The sequence below is a fragment of the Plectropomus leopardus genome, chromosome 14 (assembly GCF_026936395.1).
Source record: "Plectropomus leopardus strain MGB_pleo_1.0 chromosome 14, ASM2693639v1, whole genome shotgun sequence".
NCBI lineage: Eukaryota > Metazoa > Chordata > Actinopteri > Perciformes > Serranidae > Plectropomus > Plectropomus leopardus.
The window spans coordinates 3,632,911-3,653,023 of NC_142189.1; the positions used below are offsets into that span (position 1 = coordinate 3,632,911).

The window sequence follows — 20,113 nt, forward strand, 5'->3', positions numbered from 1 at the left end:
CAAGCCATTGTTCTGCTCCGACAGGCTGCTGGAAATGCACTATAATTATCCCCATGAGAATGTGCTTAGCACAATTCTAACCCATTTACTTCAAAGATCATCGCACCACAAACTCGACAAACAGCCCCGGTATTAAAACTACATCTTGGCATTCGGGGCTGCTGCTTTTCCTCATCGCCGCCCGATTCCGCAGCTTCCAGCCGTCAACATCGCTTAAAATCCGACCAGCAAAACACTGCTGTTGGGGAAAAACCATAGAACAGTTTACGTGCTGTTGTCTCTAACAACTGAATATAAAGTTTACATGTTCGTGTGTGCGATGAGCGAGTTTCCTGACCCGTAGGCCCCTGGAACCAACCGTTATGTAACATTGGAGAGGGAAAAAAATGATTTCCCTTATTCCTGAAAAACATTTTTGGAGATGTGTGCTTCTTTTGCTCGACTGCACCAGGAACACTCATTAGGGGCATATGTGTGAACAAACAGCTAAATCACCCGCACGGTGTTTTCTGGTGAAAAAAGGGGAGCACGCGAGGACGTCAGAGTTTGGAGCCGCTGCTCTACACGGTCGGGTGCCTCCTTCTCTTGATTTTTGATGTAATCTTCTTAGTACTCCAAAACCCCGCAGCCTCCCTTTCAAACCGTCCGTCGGCAGAAACTGTGAAAAGATAAGTGTGTTTTGGCGGAGTCGAGCTGACTGAGAGAGGGGAAGCCTACCGCTGATGAAGATGGCGAGGGGAGCCGTGGTCAGAGGGATGACGAGAGGAGAGCCGGCGAACAGCGAGTAGATGACCCCGCCGATGCTTTGGCCGATGATGGTCTTCCGAACATCTGGACAGAGAGGACACACACGGAGGAAACTCAGGAGGAAATACTGATACTGCGCTAATTAATGTGCACCAATGTCTGCTAAGCAACACAAGCTGAAGAATATTTACATTTTTAATTATTTTTCAGACTGGGAATGTTAATATGATGCAAAAGCACTTTTATTTTACAGCCATTTTAAAGCTCCACAAATATAAAAGCAGCTAAAGACATTCAGCGGTGAAATGTAAGTGTGAGTACATCTTAAAAAAGAGGGGAGGGTTATAAGATAATTATCTTAAAACAGTGAAAAAATCCCAGAAAAGTATATGTACAATTATATTTTTTTTTTTATTAAATTCATTTTACAGAAAAAAACAAAAAAAGAATATTATAGAATATTAAAAGAATATTATATATAATATTAAGTTTTATTTATTATTATTCATTTGTTATGGTCTTTTTCTTATTTAATTACTTGTCACTTTTTGTAAACATTTTTGTTTTGCTTATTTTTGGGCCATGTCTTGTTTTTGAATGAAAACTTGAATGAAAAAAACTTTCACAATAGCTGAGAAAGATTATTAGATATTCTCATAAAATGAGGTACAAATGTCCAGAAAACTGTATATATATATATATATATATATATATATATATAAAATTCTCTAAATTATATATTTAAAAATACAGAACAACGATTTATTTATTCATTCATTCATTTATTTATTCACCCCCCACCCCCCTTTTTTTTCCTCATAAGTGTTTTTTTTTCTCCCACATTTTTTGGTACTTTTCTTGTTTAGTTGCTCGTTGCCCTCCCATTTTTAACTTTTTTTTTTTTTTTTTTAAATGAATCCAATTTGCTTTGAATACTTGTTCCATCACACTAACTCTGACAATTTACCAGCAAAATTTCTTTTCCGCATCTTTTAGCTTTCAGTTTTAAGGCAGGGACTAAAAACTGAAAGTGATATATGTGATTATAAGCTGTGCACAAAGTAAAGAACAGCAGCTCTTTGATTTCTACTTTATGAACCTAGAGTTGAAATTATCAGGTTAAACGAGGATTTCTGTGAATAAATTCACAGTCTGTGAAAAGTGTTGACACGTCTCCATTCACACACGTTCTCGTACCTATCTCGCCACGTGTGCTCTCGTCATTGAGGGAGCCGAAAGCGATGGCGGGGAGGAGGATGGCGATGTAAAGGAAGATGGCTGTGGTCATGTACTTCAGCAGGGTTTTATTACTGCCGACTATACCTGAGGGGAGACAAACACAAACACATGAGTCATATTCACCTCGTGATGGAGCGGACGAGGCTCAACACTTTAACTTCAAAACGACAAAAAACATCAACAGAGTTAAGTTCCATAATATGGAAAATCCAGCACGTACGGTAAAACTGTCCCGCGAAGGCTCACACTATGTACTGCCCTTTTTAAAGTCATTTGCTTCAATTTTGAGCCATCCATCATTTCGTAAGCGCAGTTATCGCTCGTACCCAAATGATGGATAACTCATTTTGGAATAAAACACTTTAATTGGGCTCTAATGCGATCACAATGATTTTGGTCCTGTGACCTTCATCAGATGATTATTATCTGGTGACACTCACAAGACAGAAACATGTTGATTTTGTTACAGCCAGTTATGAATGTATTTTGGATATCTTGAAATGAGACTGAAAGAGAGCAGCTGAGATGCTCGAAAACTCTCCTCAAATCTAATTTGCTCTACTTTACTCAGTCTTTTTTTTCTATTCAAGGTCAACTGAGACATTTCATCTAATTTAATTAGGCGTTTCAAATCACTTCAAAACAAACAAGTTGAATTAACATCTTGCAGTTGTATGCCTCCACAAACCTCTCGAGTTGCACTTACAGTTTACAGACGCGTCTATAAAGACACGATGCTTCACACACGGCAGCAAAAAAGATCCCAACAACCAGCACAGTTTCAAGACGGACACTCAAATTAATATCACCGATTTAGTGACCAAATGTCTCACGGTCTGAGTTATGAAGCTGAGTAACGGTAAGAAATGTGTAGTTTTATTAGAACATTATCATGTCACAGTGAAGCTGACTTTTGCCCTTTCGTATATAAAATATCATCACATAATAATCAGCATGTGAATGCATATGTTTTGGCCAAAAATATGCTTTGTGAGGTCACACTGACCTTGAGCTTTGACCACCAAATTCTGATCACTTCGTTCCTGAGTCCAAGCGGATGTTTGTGCCAAATGTAAAGAAATGCGCTCAAGGCATTTAGACATTGTGTTCACAAGAATGCAATGGATGGGGTCACATAGTGACCTTGATCTATGAGCACCAACAGTGATTCAACGTGGAAGTTTGTGCCAAACTTAAAGAAATTCCCTAAAGGAATTGTTGAAATATCACGTTTATGAGAATGACATGGCTCCAAGGTCATACTGACTTTGACCTTAGGCCAACAAATTCCTATCAGTTCAAGCTTGAGTCCAAGTGGATGTTTAAGCCAAATTTGAGGAACCTGCCTCAAGCCCCTTTTCAGATATTGCTTTCATAAGAATTAGATGAATGCAAGATCACAGAGACCTTGACCTTTGACTACCAAACTATGATCACTTCATTTTTGAGTCCAAGTGGATGTTTGTAGCAAATTGGAAGATATTTTCTCAAGATCTTGAGATATTACATTCACAAGAATGAGACTTGTGAGGTGGCAGTGACCTTCACCTTTGACCTTTGACCACCAAAATCTAATCAGTTCATCCCCAATTTCAAGTGAATGTTTACGCCAAATTTTAAAAAATTAGACGGATGTAAGGTCACATTGACCTTGACCTTTGACTACAAAAATCAAATTAATTCATGTTTGTGTCCAAATAAATGTTTCCACCAAGTCAGAAAAATTCTCTCAAGATGTTCTTGATATGTCATGTTTACAAGAATGAGAAAAAGTCACATTGACCTATGACCATTAAAATCTGATCAGTATATTGTTCATGAGCTAGCGCGTTTATGAGAATGAGTCGATTGAAACGTTATGCAGTCCCTGACATATGACCACCAAAAATCTTATCATTCTCTTATGGTGCTCCTGAGATATTGCGATCACAAGAATAGGCCCGACCAGGTCACAGTGACCTTGACCTTTGCCCTATAAACACCAAAATCTAATCAGTTCATCAGTCAGTTTAGGTGGACGTTTGTGCCAAATTTGACGAAACTGCATGCACGGGTAGACAGACAACCTGAAAATCCGTCCGGTCGCAGCTATCGTCAGTGTGGAGGCATAATAAAAACATTGAGATGTTTTTATTTTCCTCTTTTGAAAAATAACAAATTCTAAAGGTCAAGCAGCATGTGAGCGTTTGTTTGACTGATGACAGAAACCTTTTCACACATTAGCTGATAAAGAGAATGATTTGATGAGTCAATAAAAACACCAGTCTGCTCAGACTGAAATAGAAACGTACGGGGGAAACGTCCTCGTCTGAAATTACAATAATATTGGCCGTACGGAAACATATGGGAGCAGTAAGACATTTGAGACCGTGATTTTAGTGGGAGACAACCCTCAATGTGACACAGATGGAGCACAGATGTATCCGAGGCAAAGGGTGACAGACAAATGAGGAGCTGCCAGAGGCACCCCGGTGTGGCATAATAAGGGAGATGATTCACTTTCACCACAAGTCCAGGTCCGGCTTACCATCTGTGAAGTCAGAGGGGTAGAAAGGCAGGCGGCGGCACAGGTCCTCGTAAATCCCCCGGCCGGCTTTAAAGAAATCTTTACACTGCGGACAGAAGGGAGAGGGTTAGACACACAGCCAACCATCAGCAGCAGGTTGCAGGTGGCGGCATGCCAGAGTGCGCCATCTATAGGCAAAGAAAAAAATAACTGCTGCAAATTTGACAATTAGGCCACCTGCAACCCCTGAGTGCTACAACTGAAGATTTTTCACCTTTTTTAGATGCTGTTTGTGTGTGTTTGAGAGTCTATTTGAGAAAACGGGGTGGGATGCTGCGCAAAAAGAAAAACAAAGAGAATCAGGAATGTAGGCTGACTAATCTCAGTCTTTGGTGCTGAATATTTGAATTGTTATGTCAACATAATGTTAAAAAGATGTTGAACACCTCCCTCACCCCCACACCCCCCTCAGTAGAGGAATATGAAAACACCTCTGTAGTGATAAACTTTACATAGATACGAATCAGTTAGACATTTGGGGCTGTGAGGAAAACTACAGTTGTTGGTGGTGCAATTTTTAAAACTGCATCAACACCATCAACATGTCTAAATATACAAATCCAACCTGTAGGTGTTATAACTTTCTTTGCCTATAGGTGGCGCTCTGTAGTCAACACTGGCTGCACAGCTCCCCCACGTGGAGAAACCACAACCAGCTAAACATAAAGGGAGTTTATGAGTGAATTACCAGTAACATTTCCCTCATTGATGTCTAATGTTCACATTTACATTTTGCTCTGAGGCGTTTTGCTAATTTATTATGGTGACCTCCAAAAAAACTGCAACAGCACAAAAAGCCTGCGGCTGTGTCCAACTCATAAACTCCCCTCCATCCTGCGCGCCGCTGTGGACAATGACACATTATGTTTTAAAAATGACCCGTTTGATGATTCAGCTGAGACACTGGTGACTCCACGGGGGGCTTTCTGAAAGCTGATCTGAATCATCAAATTTAACGAGATAGTCCTGGAAAAGCCTCGATTGCGTAACACAAAACAAAGTAAGCAGATCAGCGGGACTGCATTTACATGTACATTTAATAAAGACCCCCGTGTCCCCAAAATGAACACGGATGACAGAGAGATGACGGCAACAGCGAGGGAAGAAGATTTAGTGTATTTTTAGAGACGTCAAGAGGAAGACGGCAGAGAAGGAGCCACGTGATTCACAAGAAGGGATTCTGCAAAAGATTTAAGGTTACAAAAGAGTAAATGTGCAGTCCTGACTGAGCTTATGAAGCAAATTATCCAATTACCAAATGTTTCATTTTCTTGTTGAACATAGCATTACGCAATTAAACAGAATGGCTGTGGAGGGTGTGTGAGTGAGTCCGAAAAGCCTCTAGGAAAAACATCCCTGCTTCATTTGTCATCTTTAAAACTTCTGATGCTTTTTTGGCAGAACAAAGCAATTCGCCTCAATGTAAACAACTCCAAAACGAACAACAGCACCACCAATTCTTTCTTCCTCCCCCGAGCGTTTGCAAGTTAGTTTTATGAAGCCACACTCGCTTGTTCAACAACGATTGTTCATCCATTAAATCCCTATACATCATGGAATCATTTATTATTACAGGGGAGCCCGTGTGTGTGTGTTTTCTGTGTGTTGGTGCGGGGCCTGATCGGCCGCTTTTGGCTCAGGTTCGATAAACAAAAGTCTCAGAGAGGAATTACCGTCCACCTGTTTGCCATGCGTTCTGAGCGGTCAATAGAGAGAGGCGACAGGAGGGAAAAACAGAACCAGAAACACCGCCCTGGAGTTGCGTGCCTCCGTGCACCAGTAAAGTTTCTTACAGTTTACATCCATGTCTCTGAAAACACGCTTCACACACACGTCTTCCCCCCCGGCAGCGCAGACGATCTCTACAGTCAGCACAGTTTGAAGGGGGACACTCAAGATTAGTGCCACCAGTTCAGTATCTGACCAAACGTCTCCCCTTTTTCCTGAGTTATGACGGTGAGTGATGATCAGAAACCTTCAGAAAACTTCATCACTACATCCTTTTAGACATTTGTGTGAAGTTCTGTCATAATTAGTGTAAGAATTCTTGCCAAAAACATGTTTTTTGAGGTCACAATGACCTCTGCAAATCTAGTCAGTTCATTTATTGAGTCCAAGTAAACATTTGTGCTAAATTTGAAAAACATCAAAGTGTTCTTGAGATATAAAGTTTAAGAGAATGAAATAGCTGCAAGGTCACGTTGACCTTGACCTTCAACCTTTGGCCAACAAATTCTAACCAGTTCACACCTGAGTCCAAGTGGATGTTTGTGTCAAATCTGAGGAACCTCCATTTTGAGATATTGCTTTCACATGAATTAGATGAATGCAACATCACAGCGACCTTGACCTTTGACCACCAAATTCTAATCAACACATTGTTGAGTCGAAGCAGATGTTTGTGCCAAATTGGAAGACATTTGCTCAAGGTCTTCTTGATATATCATGTTCACAAGATAGAGACTTACAAGGTCACAGTGAGCTTCATCTTTGACCTTTGACCACTAAATTATAATTGCTTTACTGTACAGTCCAAGTAAGTGTTTATGCCAAATAAAAAAAATAAAATGAAATTATCTCAAGGTGTTCTAGAAATAGTGCATTCACAAGAATAAGAAAGACCAGGTCGAAATGACCTTCACCTATAACTATGAACACCCAAATCTAATCAGTTCATCCTTGAGTTCAAGTGATTCATCTTTGACCTTTGACCACCAAATTATAATCAGTTTATTGTTGAGTCTAAGTAAATATTTTTGTCAAATTATAAAAAAATCCTCAAGGTCTTGAGACACAAAGTAAAACTGACCTTTGACCTAAGACCACCAAAATATAGCCAGAGCATCATTGAGTCTGAGTGGATGTTTGTGCCAAATTTGAACAAATTCCCTTGAAGTGTTCATGAGATATCGCGTTCACAAGAAAAACACAGATGCAAGGTCACCATGACCTTGACCTATGGCCACCACAATCTAACCAGTTCATTCTTGAGTCAAAGTTGGTGCCAAATTAAAAAAAATCCCTGATTAGGTGTTCTTGAGATACGTCAGTTACAAGAATGACACAGACAAGGTCACTGTCACCTTGACCTTGGACCACCAAAATCTAACCAGTTCATCCCTGAGTCAATGTAGACGTTTGTGTCAAATTTGAAAAAAAATCCCCTCAAGGCTTTTTTGAGATATTGCATAAAAACACAACAACAATTTGACCTAATTTTTTGAACTACAGTAAAGTGTGTGCTCCTGCAGGTGCTCCTGCAGTAATTTAGTTTGTGAAGAAGGTGGTCTCTCTCCGCTTCCTCTCTTATTTCCTCTTGATTTCACCTGCTCTCTTCCTCCCCATCCACCATCCCTTCTTTTCTCCATCTGTCTCTCCATATATCCCTCTTTCACTGAGTGGCACTGAGCCTTTCAAGCCCTGGGATAAACACCTAACAAAATCCTCCACTATAAAAAAAAAAAAAAAACACAAGGGGAAATGTCTGGGAGCCCTGGCCTGTCAACGGCAACATTAGGAAGAGATGTTGGTCTGTGGCAATGAGCAGAGCTCCTCTGGAGTGTGTGTGTGTGTGTGTGTGTGTGTGCGTGCGTGCACATGCACATGTAGCTAAGGGGTGGGGAGTTCTGACAGGACTGTGAGAGATGTAAGGTCATTTGCCCACTGAGGAGGCCTGGCAGGAGCTGATGCTGATTGATTAGGGGGAGAGAAAAGATGGAGGAGTCAGGCTGGCCGAGCACGGAGGAGAAGAGGAGGAGGAGGTGGTGGTGGGGGGGCTGGAAATGGAGGAGGAAATGGAGGCTGAGAAAAAAAGGTTGAAATGTATAAAATGAATGTGCATAGTTTCATTTCTCTACAGCATGGAGACTCAGCTTGCTTTGCTTGGGGGACACTTTTGCAAAAATGACAGGAAAACAGGGGCCGGCCACAGCAGCCCCATACATGTTGTTAGGATTTTGGGACATTTCTCAGATTTTAGGACATTTCTCAGATTTTAGGACATTTCTAGGGTTTTAGGATGTTTCTAGAAGTTTAGGCAAGTTTCTTTGATTTTAGCACCTTTCTAGGATTTTAGGACGTTTCCTGGAATTTAGGACATTTCAGTGATTTTAAGACATCTCTAGGATTTTAGTTCATTAGGATTTTAGGAGATTTCTAGTATTGCAGGACGTTTCTAGGATTTAAGACTTTCCATGAATTTTAAGACATTTCTAGGATTTCTGGATGTTTCTCAGATTTTGGAACATTTCTAGGATTTTAGGCAGTTCCTTGGATTTTAGCAAGTTTCTAAGATTTTAGGACATGACTTTAGGACATTTGGGGGATTTAGGATGTTTCTAGGATTTTTATTTATTTATTTCAGGATGTCTCTGGGATTTTATGACATTGATTTATGAGGGTGGATTTTAGGCCATTCCTATGATTTTAAACCATTTCTATGATTTATGACATCCTTCAAATTTTAGGATTTTTTTTGGGGGGAGGGGGGTGTAATTTAAGTGTCACTTGTGTAAATGAATGTGCAAAGTGTCATTTCTTTAATGTGCTCTGTAAAGAAATTAAATGAGGGAAAGTAGAAGACAGAGAAGGGAGATAAAAGGAGCAGCTCTCTGAAAATACCTCAAGTCTGAGGAAAATTAACGAGTGCTAACTAATCATAAGCCTCATCTCTGGGCACTGGGAATGACTCATAATGCCATCACATGCTGCTTCAGAGTGTGTGAAACTGTGCCGACTCTGACAGGTTGCTCACACTGGATATACACATAAACGCTGCTGCCCACCTTGAGGGGCTTGTGACTGCGGGGGTCTGTCTCCTCCTTCCCCAGAGCGATGGGGTTCTGGTTGGTTGCCGTCAGCTGGTGCCTCTGGAACACCAGCGCCTCCTTGAACTCCTCCTGCGTCTTCGTCTCCAGCAGCTTCTGCCTGAAGGAGATGTCGGAGAAGAGGGTGGCGAACGTCCTGCCCAGCTCCATCGCTGTCTTGGTGCTTTTCTGTGGGAGAGAATGAATGCAGTGAAGCAAATAGCTTATAAGCATGTGTTTCTAGGATTTATCATCTGATAAATATGGCAAACTTGTGAGTAACAGTTCCTTTTAACACATTGAGACATCAAAACATCATAATTACAGCTAAACAACAAATTCAAAGATAAATTCAAAAAATAAACCAATTAAAAAAAAGAAATAAAATCTCCTGAAATTAGAAAAATAAGAAAAAAACAGCAGGACATTACTAGAAAAAAAAAGAAGTGCTACAATTTCAAAAATAAATAAATATAAATGTAAATATACATATTTATTTCTATGACCTTATTTTAAATATATAATTATAATAATCCTAAATATCTTTTTTTCTGTTTTTATACTTTCCCAATGTATTAAAAATTCTCTAATTACTCTCTCTCTCTCTCTCTTTTTTTTTTTTTTACAGATACTTTTCAGGTCATTCTCCTGTTACTTTTAACAATTTTTTTTGGAATTTGCAGAACATTTTATACCAAGTTGCCGATTGCCTTTGCTCTGTGTTTTTGAAAGAAATAAATTTACTCACATTTCAAAGGTTTAAATGCTTGAGAAATGTGTCTAAAGGCAGTGCAAGAAAGCTAATTTCAATCCAGGTTTCAAAGGCTTAATACATATGACCTCTTTCATAATTATTACATTCATTGTTCATACAGAGACGTTGATTACCATAGCTTAATTTAATGCAAATTAAATGTGTAAACAAGAAAAAATCCCCCCAAAAAACAACTTAAAACTGAAGTTCTTTAGCAAGGTTGGGTGATATCATATATTGTAAAGATTTTTCGACATGGCAAAATCTGAATTTATTTATTTTTAAATCAATGTGATATTAAATATGCTTGATTATTATTCATAATAATGGCCAGTTTATATATGAATTTCCTCACAGACTTGATTCCAGGTAAATGTTTCATGTCATAATGTTGTCATATAAAAACAATCATGTCTAAAAAATAAACTGAATGTCTTTCACTTGCAAAACAGCCTTTACAAAATGCACCAAAACCTCATGCTCTGCTGTCAAATCCAGTGCTGGGGGATATAAATCTGGTCTGCATATTAAACACTGCTGCTTCAAAGGTGGCAGGTTTGGAGCTGTTTTGGTAGGCTTTTGTTCATAATCCCACATCTGTTACAAATAATGCTGTCACAAGTCACAGAGTGATGGTAATAATGTCCTGGGAGGCTCGGAGACAGTGTGCCAGGGAAGCCTTGTGAGCCAGGTGGTGATGATACCAACATAGCTGGGCTCAGTGCGCACAGCAGCAGCTGCAGCAAACAGAATATTTAAAGCCTTTAAGCTTTTTCACAGTGGTAACTGAATTTTAACCAGAGCTGAGAGAATGCATGTTGAATAATCTGAAGGCTCTGTCTGCACAAAGGACCTTCAGTCAGACTATGGATTTGAGAAACAGCCTTAAAAACAGCTCGGTGAGACGGTGTGCTTTGAGCTAAATGCTGATTCCAGCATGTTAATGTGAACTAAGTGACAACGTATGGGCCTCAACAACGAAGCCAAAAATTGCAGTTCCTCTAAAGGCCACTAGAGGCTGGCGTTCCCTGTAGACCCTCATATTAACTTTTTTTTTTTTCCATAAATGTTTTATTATGTTTTTTTTTTTTTCAAAGTGAAACAATTTTCAATTATACTCGTAATTACAAAGTAGTTCAGTATCACATGTTTTGTACAAATATATAGACCCTCATATTAACTTTACAGCAAAAAAAACATGGGCACAGCCTGGTACAAAAAAATGTTTCAGTCTTTGTAGCTGTTTTCCACATTCATGACAACTGTATGGGCAGTTCATTTTAATATAGCTGACTGTCTAAATGTTATTAAACCCTAATGTTAATCAAAATTAACAATTTAATGACATTTAATGTCATCAGTTTTCTTGTGCTGCGTTTAGAACATCTGAAACCTGAGAAAACTGGTGATTCTTTTAAAAAACAAAACAAAAAAGGAAAGGGTGACATGGAAATAATAAAAATGAGATAAAAATGTCCAGAAAACAATATTTACAACTCTCTGAATCATATATATACAATCATGTTACGGAGTGACTGTGCAGCACTTTGGTCAACTTTGTTTTTTAAATGTTCTGAATAAAGTGATTGGAGGATTGGATTGGAAGCCTGTTTTTAATTAAAATTATCATAGCTGTAAATGCACCGTACTAACCAAGCTAGCAGCTAGCATTGGGGTTAGCTTCACCCTCTTTGTATACGGATACTTCTGGCTCCAAAAAAACAAGATGACAAAGGCCAAAATATCAAACTTGAGGCTTCAAAACAGGTGTCCACAAACCACCGTGGCTACATTCATTAGTTTATACAGTCCATGATGTGGACAAATAAATATTTTGACCTGGTTATTGCGCAAAATGAAAAGTAAAGAGACCGTCAAGGTTTTTACAGTTTCATGGCAATCCATCAAATAGCTGTCAAGGCTTTTCATTCAAAGCTGCAAATGTGAAGCTCGTGGTGACACTAGAGGAAAAGTCGGGGGATCAAAAAAGTCCTTTGGATCCACTGGGAGTGATGAGTGTGTGTATATCTTTGAGTTCAGTTGATGTTGAGACAATCCACTGGATAAGTGAAAGATTTGACCTGCTGGAGGCCCTCGAGGATCAACATATTCAGTGAGATTCATCCTCTCGGTTTGAAGTTCACAAGTCTGATTAACCAGACCGACTGGGAACATGTGGGTGTAGAAAGTGAGTACACTTGAGTACACAGCAAGCAACACTCTACCATCGACATCAAAGACTGAGGGCAGCTCGTCTAACTTGCAAAAGAGCCGGAGGAGTTCTTTTTTTGAGGGCAACAGCACACGCACGTGTTGATGGGCGCTCTCAGGTATGTGTTTAACCGAGTGAATGAGAAACAGAGCATTTTTTGAAGAAAGGTCGTGTCTGTTCAGCACATTCACGCTGGGTAAAGGAAAAGCCACAAATGCTGTAAAGCTCCTTAAATGGTGGGTGATGGAAATGATCCACCCGAACACACGCTAGATTACATACATTTGCCAACCAAAGGAATTCCTATTATCATTATCATCGTGCCCCTTCAAAGATTTCTTCTCGCAGAACCAGTCACCATCAAGGATAATTGAGGCATAATAGTGCTTTATGTTTACTTGGGGCTTAGATTAATGTCTCTGAGAATGCCATTAGTGGTTGTGATTGCTGCCTGCAGGACTGGCAAGGAGGGCGCTTGGAAGCATTGGGGAAAGAGGCATGAATACAAACGAGGGTTCATGGGAAAAAATAAAGATAGAAACCAAACAAACAAACTCACAGAAAGCACTATGCAGTTAGCTGAGGTATTGCTGATTGCCAGGGTCACTCCAACCCCCTGGTGGTTCCACAGCTTGATGGTGGGTTGGTGAAAATAGTGCGCTTGTGGGGATGCCACACTGAAAGCAGCCCCCCCCCTTTTTTTTTTTTAGCACAGTGGGGGTCGAGGATTGGAGCTTTCCATCGGGAATAGGACAACAATCAGAGCCATCTGAAGACGGCAAAGTGAAGTGTGTCTTTGCATGTTTGAGTGTTTAAAGCTCAGCACAAAGCAGTGAGGGTTGAGTGGTTTGATGGGAAGTAGAAAGGGTCCATGTTTTGATGGGAGAGAAGGGTATTACAGGATATGTGGCACTCTCCATCGGCTGCAGCGAGCTCTTCAGAGCTGAGGAAAGCGGCAATCCTGCACACAACAGTGACCCGAAAGTTCAGCCAACAGGACACTCGAGCCCACATAAAACACTGTGAGCACCTTGGATTGGATTCAGTTCAAGAGACATTTGGCAGCTTAGAAGCTATATTGGTAACATTTCTGATGTTTTACTGTATTAAAATATATATAAATAAAAATATATATAAAAATATAAAAAGCAAGACAAACTGATAGTTCAGTCAGGACCACTTTAGTCAAAGAAAACTTTCTATTTGAAATATGATACTTAAGCAGTATTGCTCTGTTTTGGGCCCTGTCTACTTTTCCACACGCCCACATGGAAAGGTTAAGGCAGAGAGGGCAAACCTCTCTGCCCTTCCACATGCTAAGTAGAAAGCAAAAGGCAGAGAAAGAGAGCATACCTCTCTACCCTTTATGCACATGCAAGGAAAGCCTGTGTAAGGACATTGGATTGCATTCAGTTCAAGAGAGATTTGGCAGCTTAGAAGCTGAATGAGCAGCATTTCCGATGTCTTAGTGTTGTAAAATATAAAAAGCATGTAAAATTTATAATTCAGTCAGGAGCATTTCAGTTGAAGGAAACTTCATTTTTACTTACGATATCATAGTGCCCTTCCGCATGCTAAGAGGAAAGCCAAAAGCAGAGAGAGCAAACCTCTCTGCCCTCCACGCGCATACAAAGAAAGCCTGTTTGAGGATATTTGGCAGCTGCAGCTGTATTAAAATATAAAAACCATTACAAATTGGTAGCTGAGTCAGGGCCACTTTAGAAAAAGAAAATTTTATTTCTATTTTCTATTTGCCCTCTCTGATTTTCCACGTGCTCACATGGAAAGCTGAACACGGAGAGAGTACACCTCTCCATTCCTGTCATGCCTACGTGGAGGCCTTAAGGCAGAGGGAGCAAACTTCTTTGCCCTTCCACATGAGTAGAAAGCCAAAGGCAAAGAGAGTACACCTCTCTTCCATCCACATGCATGTGAGGAAAGTCTGTGTGAGGACCTTGGATTCAATTCAAGAGACATTTGGCAGCTTAGCAGCAATACTGATGGCATTTCCAATGTTTTAGTGTAATGAAGTATAAAAACCAAGACAAATTGGTTGTAATTGTCCTTTAAATGAAATCAATACTCTGACAGGTGAATTTAAAAGAATGGACAGATGGGGCCATGAATTGTGAATCAGTTGCGACCGCTATCGCCCGTCTCAAGGTCTGATTCACAAACAACATTTTAAAGCTGATTTCAAACACTCATAAAGTTTTGCAGCTGAGTGCAATTTGCCCTTTTTGTGTCTGACTGCAATTATCCATTTGGCAAAGTATAATTGTTGTCGCCAAGAACACAGTCGTCAAAACAATGGCAGACAATTTTCAGATGTCCTGACCGATGAGGTGCAGAGGCATTGCTCAAAGCTTTGGGCAAGGAATTTAAACAAGACAGAAAGCAACTGTCACACCAAACTGACATTAAAAAACTGGTGGTGACTCACTTCATGTAACAAGTTTGTGTTGATCTCACACCCTCTAAACTCTGTGCTCTCATTATGAAGACAACAAATGCTGCCGCTTTTGGCGTAAGATACAGACTCCAAAAGTCACCTTTCACGTCTGCATGACATGCAGCTGAATGATGTCAGGTGAGAACGCATCCAAACAGAACCGTTAGCGGTGTTATTATATGTGGCAACTGCCATGGCAACATGATATGCAGCAGGATGGCGTCATGTTGAAACACTGCCAGTAATCATAATAGAAGGAGCGCAAAGGTCCCTGAAGGGCGGGTGGGATTTGTGGTGGATCGATCCAACAAACCCCCGAACTTCCATGTGGGAGTCCGGTGTTTGCTTCCCATCTGAATGTGATTTTTTCCCCCTACACTTTACCATCTGTGCCAGCATGAGCATTTGTTGCTGTCCTGAAGTTGCTCGTTGATCGCCATGTGCTTTTTTCACCGAAACATAACCACATTCATCGTAATCCAGCCATGTTGACATCACAGTAGTGCCATGTAGGAACGTCAACAGCAGACGCAGAAGGAAAGCTAGGGAGCAATATTTTGACATGGCAGTCCACAGCAAAGCGGCAATATGTGATGACTTGGGATGACAACATTTCTGCAAACCATTTCATGTGTGTCATATCGATGTTGCTTAAGATGATGAGAATGGGTTGCTAAACTTCAGCAGTTTGTCTGTTTACTGCAAAAACCAGGGCGACGGGTTCCTACTGACAGCTCAACATTGACCGATGGCCGAACAGCTGCTTTGTATGTCAAAGCCCTAACTACTTGCAGCTATGAGCACTTATTTTTGTGAATTGCAATAAAGCTAATTTACACTGAGAGGGGGTCAATTGCACAAAATGTATGCATATTAATGAATTTAAATAGATGCATATAGCACAGGAGCACTGAGACACTGTTTTCTTGGAAGCGCAGTTAGGGGTGCAGCATTTTTCCCTTTGGTTTAACGGCTCCATATGCCGTGCAATCCTTCTGTGAAATCCACCCTGAGTGAGAAAAGATCCCTCAAAAGTGTCAAAAGACTACAATCCTCTAACACTTTATGAAAAAAGTAAGTAGTTTGGCTTTTAATTTAAAAATATTAATAATGCCAACAACACAACAATCTGTGAGGAACTCATATTTCAAAACTACCATTTGCAGCCCAAACACTCTGTGCTTTAATGGTATAATTATTTCTTATTACTTTAATTACTGTGGCACATAATCAGCAGCTCGTTTGTGTTCCTTTCCCAGTTGTCTTTTTACTTTTAAATTACAGAACACATTTTCTGAGCTGTCATCATCACAACAGGATCTTGTTTGTAACATGTGGTGATTACTGTCTTCTTGGAGCAAGAAACAAAACAGGTTTTGGATGCATGGAGACACAAAATCCTGTTGAAAATCAGTTTAAACCAACCAGGGAAAGCAGAGAATGGTGATCCTTGTTCACTCAATAGTTTCATCCAGAACTGAGCCTGCTTTTTAAGAAAGCTAAACTTAATTGGACTCTTGACAGGTGGCTGAGTCTCCTTTTAAATACAGTAACAGAAAGCAGAGCAGGAGGGTATGCAAATGATCAATTAGTTGTGCTATGGCAGCTGGATGCTTACATTGATCATATGGTGAGTTGGGCTTTCCTAATCCATACACCTGCAGCTAACACAACTGACATGACTTCAAGATTCAGGTAAAGACGGGAAAAAAGGAAAATGAATGACAGTTGAAAATAAGAGAAAAACCTCTTCACAGAATATTATTATCAAGAAATTAATTCATAATTGAAAAAGGCGGAATATTTTAGTTAGATGAGGGTAGCAGCTGTAAGCCAGCTGAAATACTCAGTTATATAAAGAGCAGAAGAAAAAGGAAATGAATGAAATATGACCAAATGTAACAAACAAGCAGGTCTGGAAATGCCCCAGTAATCCACCAAAGTCAGATAAATCCTGCGTATCATTTCCTCCCTCTGGGGGCGGCGGTTACCATTTTGAGCGGGGCCAGGATCAGGATGACATAGCGGACCTCGCAGCAGTTCTCCCCCCAGTTCTGCGGCCTCTCCAGGCGGGAGATGCACACGTGACGCCTCTGGAGATGCTTCACGTTGCAGCTGGAGCAGAGAGGGAGAAGGAGGAGGTTTTATAAATGTCAACGCCTCACCTCACCGCCAGCGCCCTTCATTTCCATAGATTAACCTCTCTCTCTCTGCCACAACAGGTAGACACTATTCAAATGTGCTGGTGAGCCTGCACACACCCACGTATGTGTATTGATATGCACAGACACAAATATATAGTGTAAGGGCACTCACACATAAATTCCTATCACCCTGTCAGTTTATTTTTCACAGTTTTCAAAAATTGCATTACATAATCATTCACATGATGTAGCTTTCAATTTATAACCATGTATCTCAATTATTGGTGGATTTTGATTTTCAGTTGAATGAATACGTGATCCTTTATGTGTCGAGAAATTCCTCTACTTCTTCAAAAATCAAGGAGTCCTTGAAATTGAATGGCAAAATATGTTGAATGACAAATAAAAGCATTTTCTGAACACATGCTGTTTTTGCTGAGATGAAATAATGTTTGTGCTCTCCCAAAACCGCTGGAAATCACTCTCGGTTGAATATTTTTAAATTAAATTAAATTAAATTAAATTAAATTAAATTAAATTAAATTATTAATTGATTGTTTAGTTAACAAAATATTAAAAATATTGCAAAAGAATACCACACATTTTTGTCCAGTGCAATTTGATCTCTTTAGATTGGATATAAATTGATATAAATGCACAGTGCCCAACAAAGGCAAATGCGCTACAGCTTAGTTGATTAACAAAAAATGAATTGACAATTTTGTTAATTGATTGTATTTCTTTATCAAGCAAAATTCATGAAATACAATTGTTGTCTCTTCTCAAGTGTAAGAATTAGCGTCTCTCTTTTATACACTGGCTGAAAAAGGCAAATGCACTATAACAGCCCAAATATTCCTCATTAGAAGAAACATGCTGCAACTTTAGAAAAAATGCAAGCTCATGCAGTAGAAAATTAATTCCCAGCAAATGTTGCAAAGTCAAAAACACAAATCCTGCAAATCAGATGCAACAGAAACAAACACTTTCAACACAACAACTGTTCTCCAGACCTCTGAGGGGAGAACTAAGCAAGTCATTAACTGAGACCAAATGAAAATAGAATACCATTACTTTTAGGCCTATTTACTTATGGATGTATAATTAGACCTGGATGCAGTGTTGGAGGCGGGCCCCCGTTCATTCCAGTGAAGGCTGCTACGTGGCTCATAAAACTGAAAAACTCTGCAGTATGAAATTACCCAGATCTTTTGCATCATGGGGCCTGTAGAGCATGTACACTGGAGATTTATGGTGGCCGAGTTTCTGACTTCCATCAGCCGAGTGGCCGACTTCCTGTTAGCACCCTGCTAACTTGAATGGGAATAAAATTATTTTCTTTTCTAAACTTTTGGGATGTTATCACATTGAATGGATCAAGTGCAGATGGTGAAAGGAGTCCTTTTACAGATGCTGTAACAGTTAAAAAAAAAAAAAAAGTATGATTTACAGACATCTCTTTCACAATGAAAGTCTATGTGAAAAAGTCAGACGTGTTAGACCTGGACAGTGTAATATCACTTTTGGTCATTATATAAAATTGACTTCAAAGCCATGCGCTGTTCCTGGTGGCTGATCTTTACTTCACCTCTCTTCCCACCTCAAAAAACCAAGCTGTACCACTTAATGCCCAACCAAGAGGCCTGGAGCTCTTCTACTGTGTTGACTGGATATGCAGCATTTTTCTGTTACTTCTGTTTTGGGGATTTATGTGTATTTGAGTTTGCAATTTTTCTGTATCTGCAGTGTATTTGCTGGTAATTTACTTGTTTTGGCTTTTGGCAGCATGTTTTTTTCCATTGCAGCATGCATCTGTTGTGGTTTTTGTATGTGATACTAAATTGACTTTTGATGCTGCAGGAGGTTTCTGCTAATGGGAAGTTTTTGGGCCATTGTGGTGCATTTGTCGCCCTTGTTGGCCACTGTACAAAAGAGATGGGTAGATAATTTTTACACTTGAGACGCATTTTTGCAGGAATACAATCAATTAGCAAAATTATTTTGTTGATCAAGTAATTGAACAAGCAATTCATTGTTTCCACCCTAAACCTCACACACACTCATGCACAAACACACTGTGGCTTACAGGATGCAGAGCCAGGACTGCTGGTACTGGATCCCGGTGGCGGTGGCTGTCACCCCCTGGATCGTCTCTGACAGCAGGTGGACTGTGGGGGGGTCAAAGGTCAGAGGTCAAACACAAGTTAGCCAAGATCAACCTCACATCCTGTTTGATCCTCACACACTCTTATTTTCTGCTGCTCACTGCTGAACTCCTTCCCTCTAGCACCTAAAATGTGTATTCACATGTTAACGACCACATTTATGATGCTTAACTGCAAAATGTTTATGTAATTAAAAATAAAACCTGGCTCTGGTGTCTTTTTCTGTCCTAATGGTGTCAGCCAAATGCCTAAAACGTTCAACAGAAGTCCAGAGCCTTATCTGCCGTGCCAAGTCTCTCAATATGATGTCTACATCAGAAGTGTCTAACAAGCTCGCCTCCTGCTTTAGACGGCAACGCCGGTCTGCACTGTGTGCAAACACCACACCGCGACAAACTAATGACGATGTCCAGAAAACACCAACGCTCACGCTTGCAGATTTAAAAAAAAAAAAAAAACACATTTCATTACGCTGCCGTGTTTACTCAGAACAAATCATTAAACATGGGCAACTAGGGACATGTCTGAAACCGGCTCGCTGCTTCCTAATAAGAGGAATCTCCCCTCCGACGTCTCACGCGGAGAGATGAATAACAGTGTTTTGGGGGATATTCTTCCCCGACTATCCCAAACCCCTCGACAAGATTCAGCGTGCTTTAGCTCGCAATGTTCTCCTCCACTCATCAGCACCGAGCAAATTACGGGGTGGAAATGTTTTGTATTGTAAGCAGCGGGGACAGTCATTTCCATATCATTCTGATTTTCCCTGCCAGTGGTTTCTGTCTGTCTGTCTTTGTCTTTCTCTCCATCACTCTGCCTTTCTCCCTCTCTGCCATGCCGTCTCGTCAATAAAGTATCCTCCATTCATGCCAGAAAATGATGGGCGTCACCATGACAACAGTATCATAGTGCTCAAGGAGTGAGAGAGCTGGGTAGGGAGAATCAGAGGGAACAGACAGGAGAGAAATAAGAGAGGGAGAATGCAGATGGGGAGAAAAGGGGATGAAAAGATGCCTGTAAAGAAAGAAA

The 20,113-nt window shown here is 40.2% G+C and overlaps 1 protein-coding gene across 5 annotated transcripts in view; it reads right to left on the bottom strand.

The window, feature by feature from the left end:
* slc4a11 (solute carrier family 4 member 11) overlaps positions 1-20,113 on the bottom strand; it is a 154,065-nt gene that overhangs the window by 24,391 nt on the left and 109,561 nt on the right. For all 5 annotated transcript variants that reach the window (XM_088087810.1, XM_042500470.2, XM_088087812.1 and 2 more), the window contains 6 exons: positions 19,006-19,087; positions 16,767-16,890; positions 9,337-9,546; positions 4,514-4,598; positions 1,945-2,070; positions 718-831 (listed from right to left, as the gene is read on the bottom strand). In XM_088087810.1, coding sequence (XP_087943936.1) covers positions 718-831; positions 1,945-2,070; positions 4,514-4,598; positions 9,337-9,546; positions 16,767-16,890; positions 19,006-19,087 — 741 coding nt within the window. The remainder of the gene's footprint in view (positions 1-717; positions 832-1,944; positions 2,071-4,513; positions 4,599-9,336; positions 9,547-16,766; positions 16,891-19,005; positions 19,088-20,113) is intronic.